The sequence below is a fragment of the Herpailurus yagouaroundi genome, unplaced genomic scaffold (assembly GCF_014898765.1).
Source record: "Herpailurus yagouaroundi ecotype Mexico unplaced genomic scaffold, PumYag 67793, whole genome shotgun sequence".
In the NCBI taxonomy this organism is placed as follows: domain Eukaryota; kingdom Metazoa; phylum Chordata; class Mammalia; order Carnivora; family Felidae; genus Herpailurus; species Herpailurus yagouaroundi.
In genome coordinates, this window is record NW_024420586.1 from 26,198,185 (window position 1) to 26,212,681 (window position 14,497).

The 14,497-nt window shown below is 39.4% G+C and overlaps 1 protein-coding gene across 3 annotated transcripts in view; it reads left to right on the forward strand.

The window, feature by feature from the left end:
• The first annotated feature begins 3,400 nt into the window (after positions 1 to 3,400).
• The window catches only part of CCNB3 (cyclin B3), a 73,491-nt gene continuing 62,394 nt past the window's right edge, over positions 3,401 to 14,497 (forward strand). For all 3 annotated transcript variants that reach the window (XM_040468763.1, XM_040468765.1, XM_040468766.1), the window contains exons 1-3: positions 3,401 to 3,534; positions 7,625 to 7,756; positions 10,381 to 10,467. In XM_040468763.1, the coding sequence (XP_040324697.1) occupies positions 7,661 to 7,756; positions 10,381 to 10,467 (183 nt within the window). In that variant the 5' untranslated portion in view covers positions 3,401 to 3,534; positions 7,625 to 7,660. The remainder of the gene's footprint in view (positions 3,535 to 7,624; positions 7,757 to 10,380; positions 10,468 to 14,497) is intronic.

Consider the following 14,497-nt stretch of genomic DNA (forward strand, 5'->3'; position numbering starts at 1 on the left):
ATGTAAATTGGTACAGCCACTGAGGTTCATCAAAAACTTAAAAATATCATATTATCCAATAATTCCACTACTGAGTATTTACCCAAAGTATATGAATACACTGATTTATACCCCTATGTTTATTGCAGCATTATTTACAATAGCCAAGATATGGAAGCAACCTAAGTGTCCATCTATAGATAAATAAAGAAGATCTTGTATACACACGCACACACAAAACAGAATATTAGTTAGCCATAAAAAAGAATGAGGTCTTGCCATTTATGACAACATGAATGGACCTAGAGGGTACAATGCTAAGTGAAATAAGTCAAAGACAAATACCATATCATTTCATTTATATGTGGAATCTTAAAAACAATACAAATGAACAAATGAAAAAACAGAAATAGACTCATAAAGAGAACAAATTGGTGGTTGCTGGAGGGATGGGCTGGGTGAAATAGTCGAAGGGGATTAAGAAGTACAAAATTCCAGTTTTAAAATAAAAAAGGGAAATCAAAAGTACAGTACAGGGAATATAGTCAATAATATAACCGTGTTGTGTATTGACAGATGGTAAGTACAGTTATTATGGTGATCATTGTGTGATGTATGCAATTGTTGAATCACTATATTGTACACCTGAAGTTAATATCACATTGTATGCCACCTATACTTCAATAATAAAAATTAAAGAAAATAAGACTTACAGTGACTTGGGCTAATACTGTATTTCTTCCTTAGTGCATCCCAGCGAGGCACTTGTTCACAATGATTACCCTTAAAAGAAGATACTAATTTGCTTAGTTAACAAATATTTTTAAATCATTTGTCAAGGAGGCAGGTATAGGGTAATGATTATGTGTTTGCCTCTGGAATCATATTGCTTGAATTTAAACCCCAGTCCAGTAACTTACTAGCTGTGTGATCTTGGGAAAGTTACTAAACTTCTCTGTACTCCAAGTTTCTCTTCTGCAAAATGGGGATATTAACACCTCATTGTATTATTGTGAGTCTCAGAACAGCATCAATCTTATAGTAAGCAATTGATAGATATGAACTATTATCAATGCTAATGACTGGAGATAGAGCACAGTGGATATGATCCTTATAGTTATGGGCCTTGCATTCATTTTGCTTTGTTTATTATACATTTTAATTTTTGATTTTTTGGAATTTTTAAAATTGCAATTAAAGTATAGTTGACATATATTAGTTTCAGGTGCATGACATAGTTATTTGGCAGTTATATATATCACAAAGTGCTTATCACAATAAGTGTAGTTACCATCTGCCACCATACAAAGTTATTAAAATATTATTGACTATATTCCCTATGCTGTACTTTTTATCCTCATGACTTATTTATTTTATAACTGGAAGCTTTTACTTCTTAATCCCTTCATTTATTTTCCCATTCCCCTCAACCCCCCACAACTATCAGTTGATTCTATTTATGAATCTGTTTGTTTTTTTATTTGTTCATTTATGGTTTTTAGATTCCACATATAAGTGAAATCATATGGTATTTGTCTTTTTCTGTAAGACTTATTTCACTTAGTGTAATAGTCTTTAAATAAGGACCTTGCATTCTTGAGTGAGGAGATAGGTTAAAAAATTACAAATAGCAGTACTTAGTCTAAAATAAATGTAAGGGGCTGGGATAGTATAAAGGAGTGGGAGGAGAATCCTACTTTAGATAACATGGTCAGGGGAGGCCTCTCTGAAGAGGGGGCATTTAAGTTGAGACTTGAAGCATCAGAAAAAAACAATTTAAAGAATGGAGGGAAGAATGTTCTAGGCAGTGGGAACATCATGTGCAAAGACTCTGAGGAGAGGGATTTTATTATATGGAAATTTTTGAAAGACATATATGGCTATCACGTAGTGAACAAGAAAGAGTGGTATGAGATGAGGTTAATGGTATAGGCAGGACCTTGTAGACCAGAGTAAGGAGTTTGGATTTTGTGTTCTGTGGGAAACCACTAAAGCATGAGAGAAAGGGGATATAATTTTTCTTTTTAAAAACGAGTGGTCTTGTAATCTCTAATTCACATTAAAGGAGATCAATGTTGTAAAGAGGGAGAGCAGCTTGGAGGCTCATGGCAGTGGTCCAAATGAGAGACCGTGGTGGCAGTGGAGATGAAAAGAAGTGGATGGATGTAAGGTACAGTTTTAAGGTACAGGACTTGCTGAAGGATTGGCTGTGGGAAGGTAAGGTTATGGAAGAGAGTTTGAATCAAGGATGATACCCAGGTTTCTGACTTGATTAACAGTTTTGACGTGGTACCATTGTTTGGAATGGGAGACATCGGAAGAAGGGTCAGGTTTGGTAAGTGTTGTGAACATGTTGAATTTGAGGTATCTATCAGACATCCAAGTACAGATGTGGAGTAGTCAGTTGGATTTATGAATCTGGAGTTCAGGGTCAGCTTTTAGATGATGTTTAAAGTCGTGGATCTGGATGAAATAAACTAGGGAGATTAAAAAGAGAAGAAGGTCTGGGATCATGTGAATGCTCCACCTTTAATGTAGAAGCTGTGAGATACTAAAAGGAGAATGGGCTGATAATAAAGGCAGGGATGTAGTTTAGTGGTATCTGCTGTATATGCAGGAAGTCCTGGATTTTATCTTTGGTATCTACATTTACTCTTTGCATCCTTGGAGGATAGGGCAGGGCTATCAATTTTTCAAGTCTTTTGTCAATTACTCATCTATAGTTTTTCTAGCTCCTGGAACAAAGCAGGTTGTCAGTAACTTGAATGAATGAATGAATGAGTAAAATAAATAAGAATATCTGAGTTGTAATACCTGCTTTGCCACAATGTAGGTTTGTGACATTGAGCAGTTAGCAAGTTACAATTTTGTTATCTGTAAAACGGCAATAATAAAGGTACCTCTCTTTTTGGACAGGATTTAAAACAAAAATTTGTAGCAGTTAGCACAGAGCTATTGGTAAATTAATGCTAACTACTATTAGCTCTCTGCACTTTGGGTGCTTATTCATAAAATAGGGGCAATAATTACTGCCCTTCCCTCACAAGTCCATTTGTGAAGCCAGCAGGAGTTAACATTTGACTCTACAAAGGGTTATTAGTATTAAGTTTTTAGTTGGTCTGAATCTGCACTATGCAGCCACTCCCTCCCATCCTAGAAGCAGGATTATTTAAAGAAAACGTCTCTTTAAAGAGCCCAGTACTCCGCTGGTCAGGCCTGCCTAGTTCAACCAATTGTATTTGAAACCACGCCCCAATGCGAAGTCTGTTAGCTGCAGAGTTCAATTTAAAAATACCCAGTCCCGCCTCTCCTGGCTGGGGGGAGCACGCGTCCCAACTGTGCACGCTGATTGGCTCCTTCTTGCCAATCACCACTGCGCTTCCTTCTGGGGCTGTAATTTTCAAAATTCGCTACTGGGCAGATTGGAGCCGGCACAGTCCAGGTTGAGAAGGACACGGGTCGCTACAACACGGAGCTCCGTTCATTTCCCGGGCCTCTCCTGGTCTAGGAGTGCGTCCATGATCTTTCCTGTTCTGCCCTCAGTCTCGATGTGAGGTAGGCGTCTTTGGGCTTGTACTGTCCGCTCGAATGTCCGGCCCAGTCGCACGCGGGTTGATGCCTCAGCACCACTCCTGTTCCTGGTTAACACGCTGTCTTCTCTCGCCCGCAAGCGCGGCATCCTTGCCTTGAAACCTTTGTTTTGTTCTGATGTCAGCAGTCTGAGCGAAGTTGGGCAGGAGTGTGTTTTAGAGGATGAGATGGCAAAACGAGTGAGACTAGGTCCTAGCTTTTAGATAGAGTGACCAGTACACATGCCTGAATCAGAGTACATTTACAGAACGTCTTTTCACAAGTGGAAGTGTGGAGGATTAGTTTCACTGACCCTTATTTAAGTCAGAGAATGCTACTTGCAGGGTGTCTTTTGAACTACAGGTGGTAGGATATGAAGGAGGATGGAAATGTGTGCTCTCTCCCTTGTTCTCCCTTTGATCTCCACTGGCTGTCTTCTATCCCCTACTCCAACCGCTGCAGCTGGCTTTCCCACTGCTCTCCGCTTGGGTCCACTTAGGATCCTAGAATGTCAGAAGTCAAAGGACCCAGAACAGTGCTTCTTAAACTTTGAAGTGCATACAACTCACCTAGGGATATTGCTAACTTGCACTTTCAGATTTGGTAGGTCTAGTTTGGGACCTGGGATTTTAAATTGCTAATAAGCTCGCAGGTGATGCTAATTTTGCTGGTCTGTTCAAACCATGGTTAATAGCTAGGAGGTTCTGGTCCCATTGCCTTATTTTTTAAGGTGGGGAGACAAGGCCTAAAGAAAAGAGACTTGCCTAGTGTCATCCAGCCAGCTAGGGGCAAGGTCAGAGTTCTACCCTAGGCATCCTTCACAGCCTGGTACTACTTTCATGCACACCATGCTGCATTGTCTCCCCAGTGTCTTGCTGTCTATAACCTGCATTTATATATAAAATGAAGTTGCTGTTGTTTCCTATAGACTGTCTTGATCTACAGTTTTGGAGTCTAAGCACCTGGGCTTCTAAATGAGCCAATTTGCCCCTGTTTGGGTTTTATCATCAGCCCTGGGATGCTCAGGGGGTCTCCAACACTTATCAGTGTGTATGTAGAGAATATGGAAAGTCTGGAAAGTGGAAAGGATTCTGATTTTCTTGTCCAAGCAAGGCTCCATTCTGTAGGTGGTAGAAGTCGAGAATGTTCTGCAGAATGTCCTTTAATGAAAGCTGTTTTTGGTGGTGCCAAGCCCCTACCCCCTCCTAATGGCAGAGAATACTTAAGTCAGTGTGTGTGTCCCCCAAAGAAAGTGATTAGTGTTCAGGAAAATGAAGGTGGTGTGTGATTATCATCTGAATAAACTTATTCTGTCAGGCTTAGTTACTCTGTGATGTAATCAACTGAAAGCTTTCTATCCTGTTGACTCCAGGCTATTTTTTTCTTTCCCCCTTGAAAGATAAAAGTTTCATAACATGAATCTTTGGTCAGCCATTAAAAAAATTGTATGGTTTTCAGACAGTGTGGTTAAGGGTGGGTGCACCCAGTTTAGCTTTATTCCTGCTTGGCTGAGTTTTGAGAGATGAGATAGAAAATAGGTTTGGATTTTGGGGGATGAAAAGGAAAATAAGATGCACCACTTACTTTGAGGGCCTACCATGTGTTAGGCTTTGCACATACAAATTTCCTTTTGAGCCATATGATGCTTCTACAAATAAATGGTGGTATTGCTGTATTGCAAGTGAGAAAATTAAGGCTCAAAGATGCTAAGTTGGCTGGTTTAAAAACCCAGTGGCTTCTTTAAAAGATCTTTAGGCTCATTCTGTCTCCTTACACTTCCACATTAAAGCCTTTTGCTTTGGACCATGGACTGTTTTAGAGTGCTTTTGAGTATGATTGGAGAGACTTCATGGTATTTTAAAAAGAGCCCTAGAAAGAGCTGGGTGATCTATGCTGCTTAATAGTTTTGTCCTGGGTAGTAAGTTACTTAACACATCTGGGGCTCTACAGTGGAACGAATTGTATCTGTACTGCGTACCCTTACTGCTTTGTTGTGAGACCAACTGAAGTAATAAATGTGGAGGCACATACTTGTACTGATTTTTCCTGACAAAATGTTTAATACTTCTCCATCCAAAGCAAAACCCAAATCAGCCTTTCTCCTTTCTTAAACCTTCCTCTCAAGCTGCAGTCTCTTCTGCTTCCCTTTCTTAGCAGCCTGGCCCTAGCCTAGCATTCAGCCCCTTTCTGACTCTTCCCCAATACACTCTTTGTATCCATGCTCCAGACAACTGGGAAGTCCCTGCACCTGCTGTGCTTGCCATGTGCAAGCCTCTGCCTGCGCTCAGGCTTTCTTTGCCTGCAAAAGCTCCCCAGTCTGCTTGGGATCCCCTTTGTCACTTAAGTCTAGATCATATATAACTTCCTCTATGAAGGCTTCTTCCACCCCTTTATCCCCCCTACAAGATTACTGACTTTCTATTATGTTGCTGTAGTACTTTGTATTTACTCTTATTAAATCATTGCCACATTTTTATGTTACTGTTAGAGCTGTGCATGTGAATACTTATAGGATAAGATGAATGATTTGTGTTTGTATCTCCATTGCCTGAAATACCAGATACAGAGTGGCAGGTAAGTTTGTTGCATTGCCTTTAGGGTCTCTCTTAGAGGAGCCTATTATTTGTCAAATGCAGTTGAACTTGGAGACTGAATGTGGGTGAGGTTGGAAGGGCAGTTGCATCTGAGTGGGAAAGGTCTCCTGTATATCCAAAAACTGGTTCCTCCTGACAATGCATTTGCTTGTGAGTCACATAAGTGTATCCTAACTATTGAGGACTCACAAAGAACTTTAAGGAATGTAGAATGGGGTCCACCACTGAGATGGGACAAAAATAGGACTCTCCCAAGGGCTGTAATGACGGTTAAATTTTTATGTCAAGTGATTTTTCTTTTTTTTTTCTTTTTTTTCTTTATATATGAAATTTATTGTCAAATTGGTTTCCATACAACACCCAGTGCTCATGCCAAAAGGTGCCCTCGTCAATACCCATCACCCACCCTCTGCTCCCTCCCACCCCCCATCAACCCTTAGTTTGTTCTCAGTTCTCAACAGTCTCTTATGCTTTGGCTCTCTCCCACTCTAACCTCTTTTTTTTTTTTCCTTCCCCTCCCCCATGGGTTTCTGTTAAGTTTCTCAGGATCCACATAAGAGTGAAACCATATGGTATCTGTCTTTCTCTATATGGCTTATTTCACTTAGCATCACACTCTCCAGTTCCATCCACGTTGCTACAAAAGGCCATATTTCATTTTTTCTCATTGCCACGTAGTATTCCATTGTGTATATAAACCACAATTTCTTTATCCATTCATCAGTTGATGGACATTTAGGCTCTTTCCATAATTTGGCTATTGTTGAGAGTGCTGCTATGAACATTGGGGTACAAGTGCCCCTATGCATCAGTACTCCTGTATCCCTTGGATAAATTCCTAGCAGTGCTATTGCTGGGTCATAGGGTAGGTCTATTGTTAATTTTTTTGAGGAACCTCCACACTGCTTTCCAGAGCGGCTGCTGTCAAGTGATTTTTCAATAAGTTAGTTCCTTCTATCATTATCTCATCTTGAATTTTTTTCTTGCCAGGTGTCTGGAACTGGATTACAGTTTCTTCTGATGGAATGCAGTGTTTGAATACTTTGGCCTATCATGTATATGTGTGTGCAGTATATTCTTGTGTCTTCTCTGTAGCATCATTATAATTGCTGTGCCAGGACCCTGTGCCTTTTAAAGAACATTAACCCTTCCAACTGGCTTCTATACTATGTGATCTGTCATGTTCTTGATTGTTTTTAATGCAAAACGTTCATGTGATTTGTTCCCAGTATTCCCAGGCCTAAACTAGGAGGTAGGCCATAGTTCCAGTGCCCACACAGGATGGCAGGCACTGTGCTGGGCTTTTTAGACTGCCCAAGGTTAATTATGGTAGAACCAGTATTTGAACCCAGATTTGCCTACTTCCAAGTATGTTTTCTCCTAGAGATGCTAGAGAGAGCTTGGGTATTCTCACGGGTTTCCAGAGAATGCTGTGATGTTTCTGGTGAATGATGTTTTAAAGAGTCGCTTTCTGCTTGCAGCCCTATCTTGGATAGACACTGCTGAATCTGTAAGAGATGCCACTACCACTACCATCCCGAAGCTCCAAACCTGAGATGAAGAAATCTCAGTCCAGCAACGTTGTGCCCAGCGATCATGGCCAATATGGAAAGGTTAGAGCAAGCCGTCTCTCCCAACAGTGTCTTGAGTAGCTTCTTCCTGTGTTGGCTCAGTCCCTATCCCCACCCCTAATCTTTCTGAATATGTGTTGTTTAATCTGAGAAATTGGGAAGGCATGGTAGCCCTTGTAGTTGAAAAAGACCAGCAAATTAGAACTTGGGTTCTAAGCATGAATTCTACTTTTCCATAAATGCATAGCTAAAATGAAGGACACCCTTCACAATCTTCAAAAGTAAACAGTACTGAGCTCTCATTAATGATCACATCTATACTCTTAGTTTCTGGGAGATGTTCAAAGCATCTTGCCAGGAGGCTGCTTAGTACCTCCTGGGGAGAATATGAAGATTAGATCAACAAATGGATTATCGTGCTTTTTACAGCTATTAAATTTGAATAATGCATCCATTTTGCTTTTGCTGTTTTGACCTTGTGGATAGTTTGACAGTGTCATTCCAACCCTGTGATGTTCTTTGTTCCTCATCATACATATTTTATTTTATTTTATTTATTTATTTTTTTATTTTTTTTTAACGTTTATTTATTTTTTTGGGACAGAGAGAGACAGAGCATGAACGGGGGAGGGGCAGAGAGAGAGGGAGACACAGAATCAGAAACAGGCTCCAGGCTCCGAGCCATCAGCCCAGAGCCCGACGCGGGGCTCGAACTCCCGGACCACGAGATCGTGACCTGGCTGAAGTCGGACGCTTAACCGACTGCGCCACCCAGGCGCCCCTCATCATACATATTTTAATCAGAGTTTTACTAACACTGATGAATTGTCATTAAGGGAGTATTTCCTAGAGCAAACATCATTAGGCCAATTTAATTTCCTTGATTGATTTTCTTGCAGTACAGATAAACATTTTCCAATGATTTTCATTTTTTGGTTTACTAAAATGATTTTCATGGAGGGGCTAAATGTTTTTTTCATATGTAAATTTGGTAAGAAGGATTTGATACATTGATCAGATTTTTGTCAATATTAGACATTAGAGCTCTGCCATAATGAGTTTTCTTTTGTGGTGGTTATTTTTCCTAATCCAACTTTCTTGGGGCACATTTTGTAAATCTACATTTTATTGAGTTCAGTTTCACTTGTGAATTTTATTTGGGGCTGATTGTTTCTACTGGTAATATTAAATGGGAATTGGGACAATTTATTTCTTAGCTAATTTGTGAGATTTGTGTAACCACGAAATATTTTAGTTTTGCTAATTATTTCCACTAGGATTTTTTATCAAGAACTAGATAAAAGACTAATAGTTTTCTGATTTCCAAGCTTAATCAATTAGAAAGCAGAAGTAATTCTTCTCTTTCAGGATTGCTTTGCTGTACTAGATGGGTCTATTGTGTTTTTAATCCAATTCTTTAAACTTCTGATCACTTATTGTGTCATGTACTAACTTTTCATGGCCTAGATGAGGAACAGAGCAAATAAATGGCGCGACCCTAATGTTCTGCTTCCCATTATAACAGCTCTCTGATATAAGTAGGGCAGGGTTCTCATTTCATAAAGGAAATTTGAGACTTAGGAGACTTTTACCAAATAAAAATTGTTAGGGAGCAGAAGAGTCCTACGGTATAATTCATCCTAACCTCTAGCCCCATGGAGATGGCCTTATTCACATGGGAGTTGAGTAAGGCATGGTAAACAATAGCTAGAAAGAAAGCCACCTCTGCTCCAAAATATCCACCTCTCCTTCCTTCTACTAACCCTCATTCATATACACTAGCAAATTAGAGGTTAATATGGATTACCAAACTCCTTTCTCAAAATACAAAATTTGGAGTGCCTGGTCTGCTCAGCTGGTAGGGTATCTGACTCTTGATCTCAGGGTTGTGAGTTTGAAACCCATGTTGAGTATAGAGATTACTTAAAAAAATAACAAAATTAAATCATGAAAATGTATACTTAAAAAATTCAGAATTTTCTTTATGAGGCTTAAAATCATATTGGGCTATATTATTTAAAAATATGATTTATGTACACTTAAGTTTATACAGACTTTTTAAAACATGTATTTTCTTATTTGATCTTCAAATAAGGAAGTTTATCATTCCAGTTATACTGATAAGAAAACTGAGGCTGAGAGATTACGTGAGTTGTCCAATGTCAATAGCTAGTAGAGAGGCGATCCTAGACCAGGATCTAGAGATAATGTGTTATTGTCCGTATTGGGAATGTTTTAAATACTTAACATAAGAGACACTTATTTGTTAAACTATTGAACTAATTTGCTTGAGAGCATCCATATTAAAGGAATGACTGGGAGTAGCTGGGTGGTGGTGGTGATTGATAATCTTAGATTGGATAACCGTAAAGATCAGAGAACTAAGAGGGAAAACTAGCTTTACTAAGCTATTTTGCTCATTCTAAGAGTTACACTAAAGGTCATCGTCATAGCCTTGTCCCTATCATCAGTGATTACCTCCTTCAGGGACTGTAAGTATCAGCGAGTGCCAAAATTTCATTTTGTTGTAGTTCACTAGGGTTTATTCTATATATCCTTGGTTGCTTGGAGATTCTGGAGCTTCCCCCTGAGCTCTAAAGATGATCCAAAGTCCCTGAAAAGTGTTCATGATTGGATATACTTATTTGTCTCTTTTACTTTTTTAGAGAAGGGAGAATTACCAAGCAAAGATATCTTCATTTTCACCTAAGAGACCACGCAAAAAGAGATCAGCTTTTGAAGATCTCACCAACGTGAGTATGCTAGTTCAGTCCTCTGCTGTGGTTTGCTAAGGCTTAGATAACCTCTTCCTTAAGGGACCTTTTTGGTTTGCCAGACCCTGACCCTCTCTAGAGTGTCGAGAGCCAATTTTATTTGGAATGGATGACCCAATTTCAGAAACTGTAGGAGCTATTCTGTTGATGCATACCATCTGGAATAATTGGTTGAGCTGTCTGGAAGCAGCAGACAGTGATTATCAGATGTGAAATTGTAGATAAATATAAAAACTATGGAATCTTGCATTTAGATAAAATCCAGAGGTGGCTCAGCTAGCTGCCTAGGCCTTGGAAGTAAGTATCTTGATGGAGTCATTGTCGTTCGGGGAAGTATTTATCAATTCAAATACTATGGGCAGTTCATACAGTAGTTTTTTTCTGTTGTGTAGAACTGTTCTCAGCCTTAACATCTTTGGCTCCTGGCATTAAATTCCAGCAGCAGCCCATTCATAGTGACCACAAAAAAATGTGCCCCGATGTACGGAACCATTGAGGACCGCAGTTCCATGATCTATCTGGTCTTCAACTATGGAGATTGAGAAACTCAATTTTGATGAGAATTGTTGAGTTCACTTCCAAGTTACCTCCCTCCTGGTGTTATTAAGTAGCAAAATCCAGAATTGATAGTTAAGATGTTACTAATTGAATGTAGAATTGGGCCAAAGGTAATCTTTGGTCTTAGAAAATAATAACTGATGACAAGTGAGTGCTTACCATGTGCCAGGCACTATTCTAAGCACTTTTTCCAATATCAACTCACTTAATCCTCATTTATTTCTATGAGGTAGATACCATAATTATGTATACAGATTAGGATTTGCCCAATGTTGCTTTTGAAGTCTGTTTTATCTAGGATACAGAACCCTGCCCTCCATAATAGAGTGTCCTTTTGTGACTACCAGAATACATCTACTAGACAATATTTTACTCCCTTGAGCAAGATTGGATAAGTATTGGCAAAGTTCTCTCTTTTGGATCTCTCCTCTTTAGGTACTAGTATAGTCTTTGTACTAGTATAGTCTTTTTCCCATGCAGATTGCAACATATATAATTAGGTTATGACTTTCTGAATAATTTCAGATTGACTGTTGATTGGTTGAAAAAGACCCTTCCCACACAGACCTATAGGGTTAGATTTGTTTCCTGACTTATTTAGCCATGGATCTAGAAACTTAGCTGAAATAAGATAGCTACACAAATCGGAAGCGGATGCAGCCCATGTTAGTGTGGCTTCTCTTGACCCCCAGAGTCTCTGATGGGAGAGCAGTTATGACAATGTGCAAAGCAAGGTCTTACAGCATATGAGAAAATTTCTGGCTGTGTGTCAGTCGTTTTTTTTTTTTCCCTCCATGAAGTTTATACTGCAATTCATAAAGAACAAACACGAATAAACAAATAGAAAAGAAATCATCCAGGATCCTTCTGGGTCTCCAACTGATGCACTATCTATTAGGCCACATCCTTATATAGGGTTGGAGTGGGAGAAGCAAGGCATCTCTCAGCAGTAGCTCTACCCCTAGCTTTCCAGAAACTCAGAAAGCAGAATTCCCCTTTGCATATAAGTTCTGAAGATTCAATTTGGTCACCTTGAATAGTCTTTGGTACTTGCCAGAGAAAGTTCCATCATTACAATGTGCCTAAACCATTCCTATGTCTGAGCTCATCTATTTGAGGGGTGAGGGCTCCTTTCTCTCAGAATTTTGGGGATTCCCTATATGATTATTTGCTTCTTTCTGTCTGTATTACTAAGTCTCCATGTCCACACATCTATCTTTTCCTCAGCATTCACCAGTGAGGTCCTGGCCTGCCAAAGGAATCTATCTGTTGTAATTAATCTGCTGTATTTTTCTTTTCCTCTTTATCATTCAAGCATGGGAAGGACTTTTGATATGTAAGAACTGGTCCTAAGCTAGTAGACAAGGAGATAGGGTCTGTATCCACATTTACCTAAATGATTTTGTGTCAGTAGGACACAATTTTCGTATTCTTTTTTTAATTTTTTTTTTCAACGTTTTTATTTATTTTTGGTACAGAGAGAGACAGAGCATGAACGGGGGAGGGGCAGAGAGAGAGGGAGACACAGAATCGGAAACAGGCTCCAGGCTCCGAGCCATCAGCCCAGAGCCTGACGCGGGGCTCGAACTCACGGACCGCGAGATCGTGACCTGGCTGAAGCCGGACGCTTAACCGACTGCGCCACCCAGGCGCCCCTTCGTATTTTTTTTAATGAAACAATTGTAAGGAAGTGCAGATTAAGGTCCCCTTGAGCTGAAATCTGAGAATATTAGTGCTTTGAACTTTCACATATGGCAGGTAGAGAGTTTCACCCTAAGTGTTGGGGTCTCCACCTCTCTTCTGCCAAGAATACATTTCTTTTCTAATACTGAATCTCGGTTGCACACATAGGGAGGTTGTAAAACTTTAGGTAAGAAGTTAAAATGAAAATAGTGCCAAGCTATTTGAGGATCAGAGTTGGATGACTTGGGGACCTAAGAAAGAATTCCCTATTGAATTGTGGTTGCTTATTATGATCTGATGATACAAAGGCATATTTTTTAATATTTCATTTGGAAATAAGTTCAAGTTTACAAAAAGTTGCAAAAATACAAAGTAGTACAAATAATATACATATACCCTTCACCTGGTTTAACCTATAGTTAACATTTTATCCCATTTGCTTATATACATCATGGTCCTTTACCCCTAAGTACTTTAGTGTATGGTTCCTCAGAGAAATTGTATTGTATAACCACAGTACTATTAACAACTTTATAGATTTACATTGATATATTTTTATGTCATCTATTCATATTCCAATTTTTTCAGTTGACCTTATAAGGTCAATGTTCTGAGTATTTTTACCCTCCAGTAAAAGATCCAGTGTAGTATCATTTACTTGTTGTGTCTCTAGCTGTTTTTAATCTGGAACATTTCCATAGCCTTTCTTTGTTTTTCATCGACATTACCATTTTTTGAAGAATACAGTCCCACCTAGACACCTTTTTAAAAATAGAACATTCCTCATTTTGTGTTTGTCTGATGCTTCTATGTGACTAGATTGATATTATACATACTTGGCTGGGGTACTGTGTAGGTGATGTTCTGTCCTTAAGATATCACATCTGGAGGCACATGATGTCCATCTGTCCCTCACTGGTGATAGTCAAGATGTTGTCTGGGGAAATTTATTTAACATGGGGCTTTGGGGAGCTGCAGTCAAGATGTTGTCTGGCTTCCCACTGTGTAATTACTATTTATAATTTTTCCTCTTGCAACTAATATGTGGTCTGTGGGACACACTCTTTTTTTTTTTTATAATTTTTTTTTTCAACGTTTTTATTTATTTTTGGGACAGAGAGAGACAGAGCATGAACGGGGGAGGGGCAGAGAGAGAGGGAGACACAGGATCCGAAACAGGCTCCAGGCTCCGAGCCATCAGCCCAGAGCCCGACGCGGGGCTCGAACTCCCGGACCGCGAGATCGTGACCTGGCTGAAGTCGGACGCTTAACCGACTGCGCCACCCAGGCGCCCCTGTGGGACACACTCTTAAGAGCCTGCAAATAACCTGCTCTACATAAAAATTTTCCCCTATTTTTAACATCCATTGATGATTTTTGTCTAAACCAAATCTTTATGCTGATTTTTCCAGCTATAGCACTCACTTCACATTTACCAGTCTGCCCTTGGTATTCTATTAAAGTGTGAGCCTTCCCTCCTTCCCTGTTTGTTTATTATTAGTGTGGACTTATAAATTCCCATTTTTTCAGTGGTTTATTGTTCGTTATTGTACTTAATTATTTTGGTGCTCAAATTGTCCCAGATTTGGCCAGTAGAGTTCCCCTCAATCTGACTGCTGTGTCTTTCTGACATATTCTCATAAATTTTTAAAAAAATTTCTTAATGTTTATTTTTGAGAGAGAGAATGAGAATGAGTGGGGGAGGGGCAGAGATAGAGGGGGAGAGAGAGAGAGAGAGAGAGAGAGAGAGAGAGAGAGAGAGAGAGAG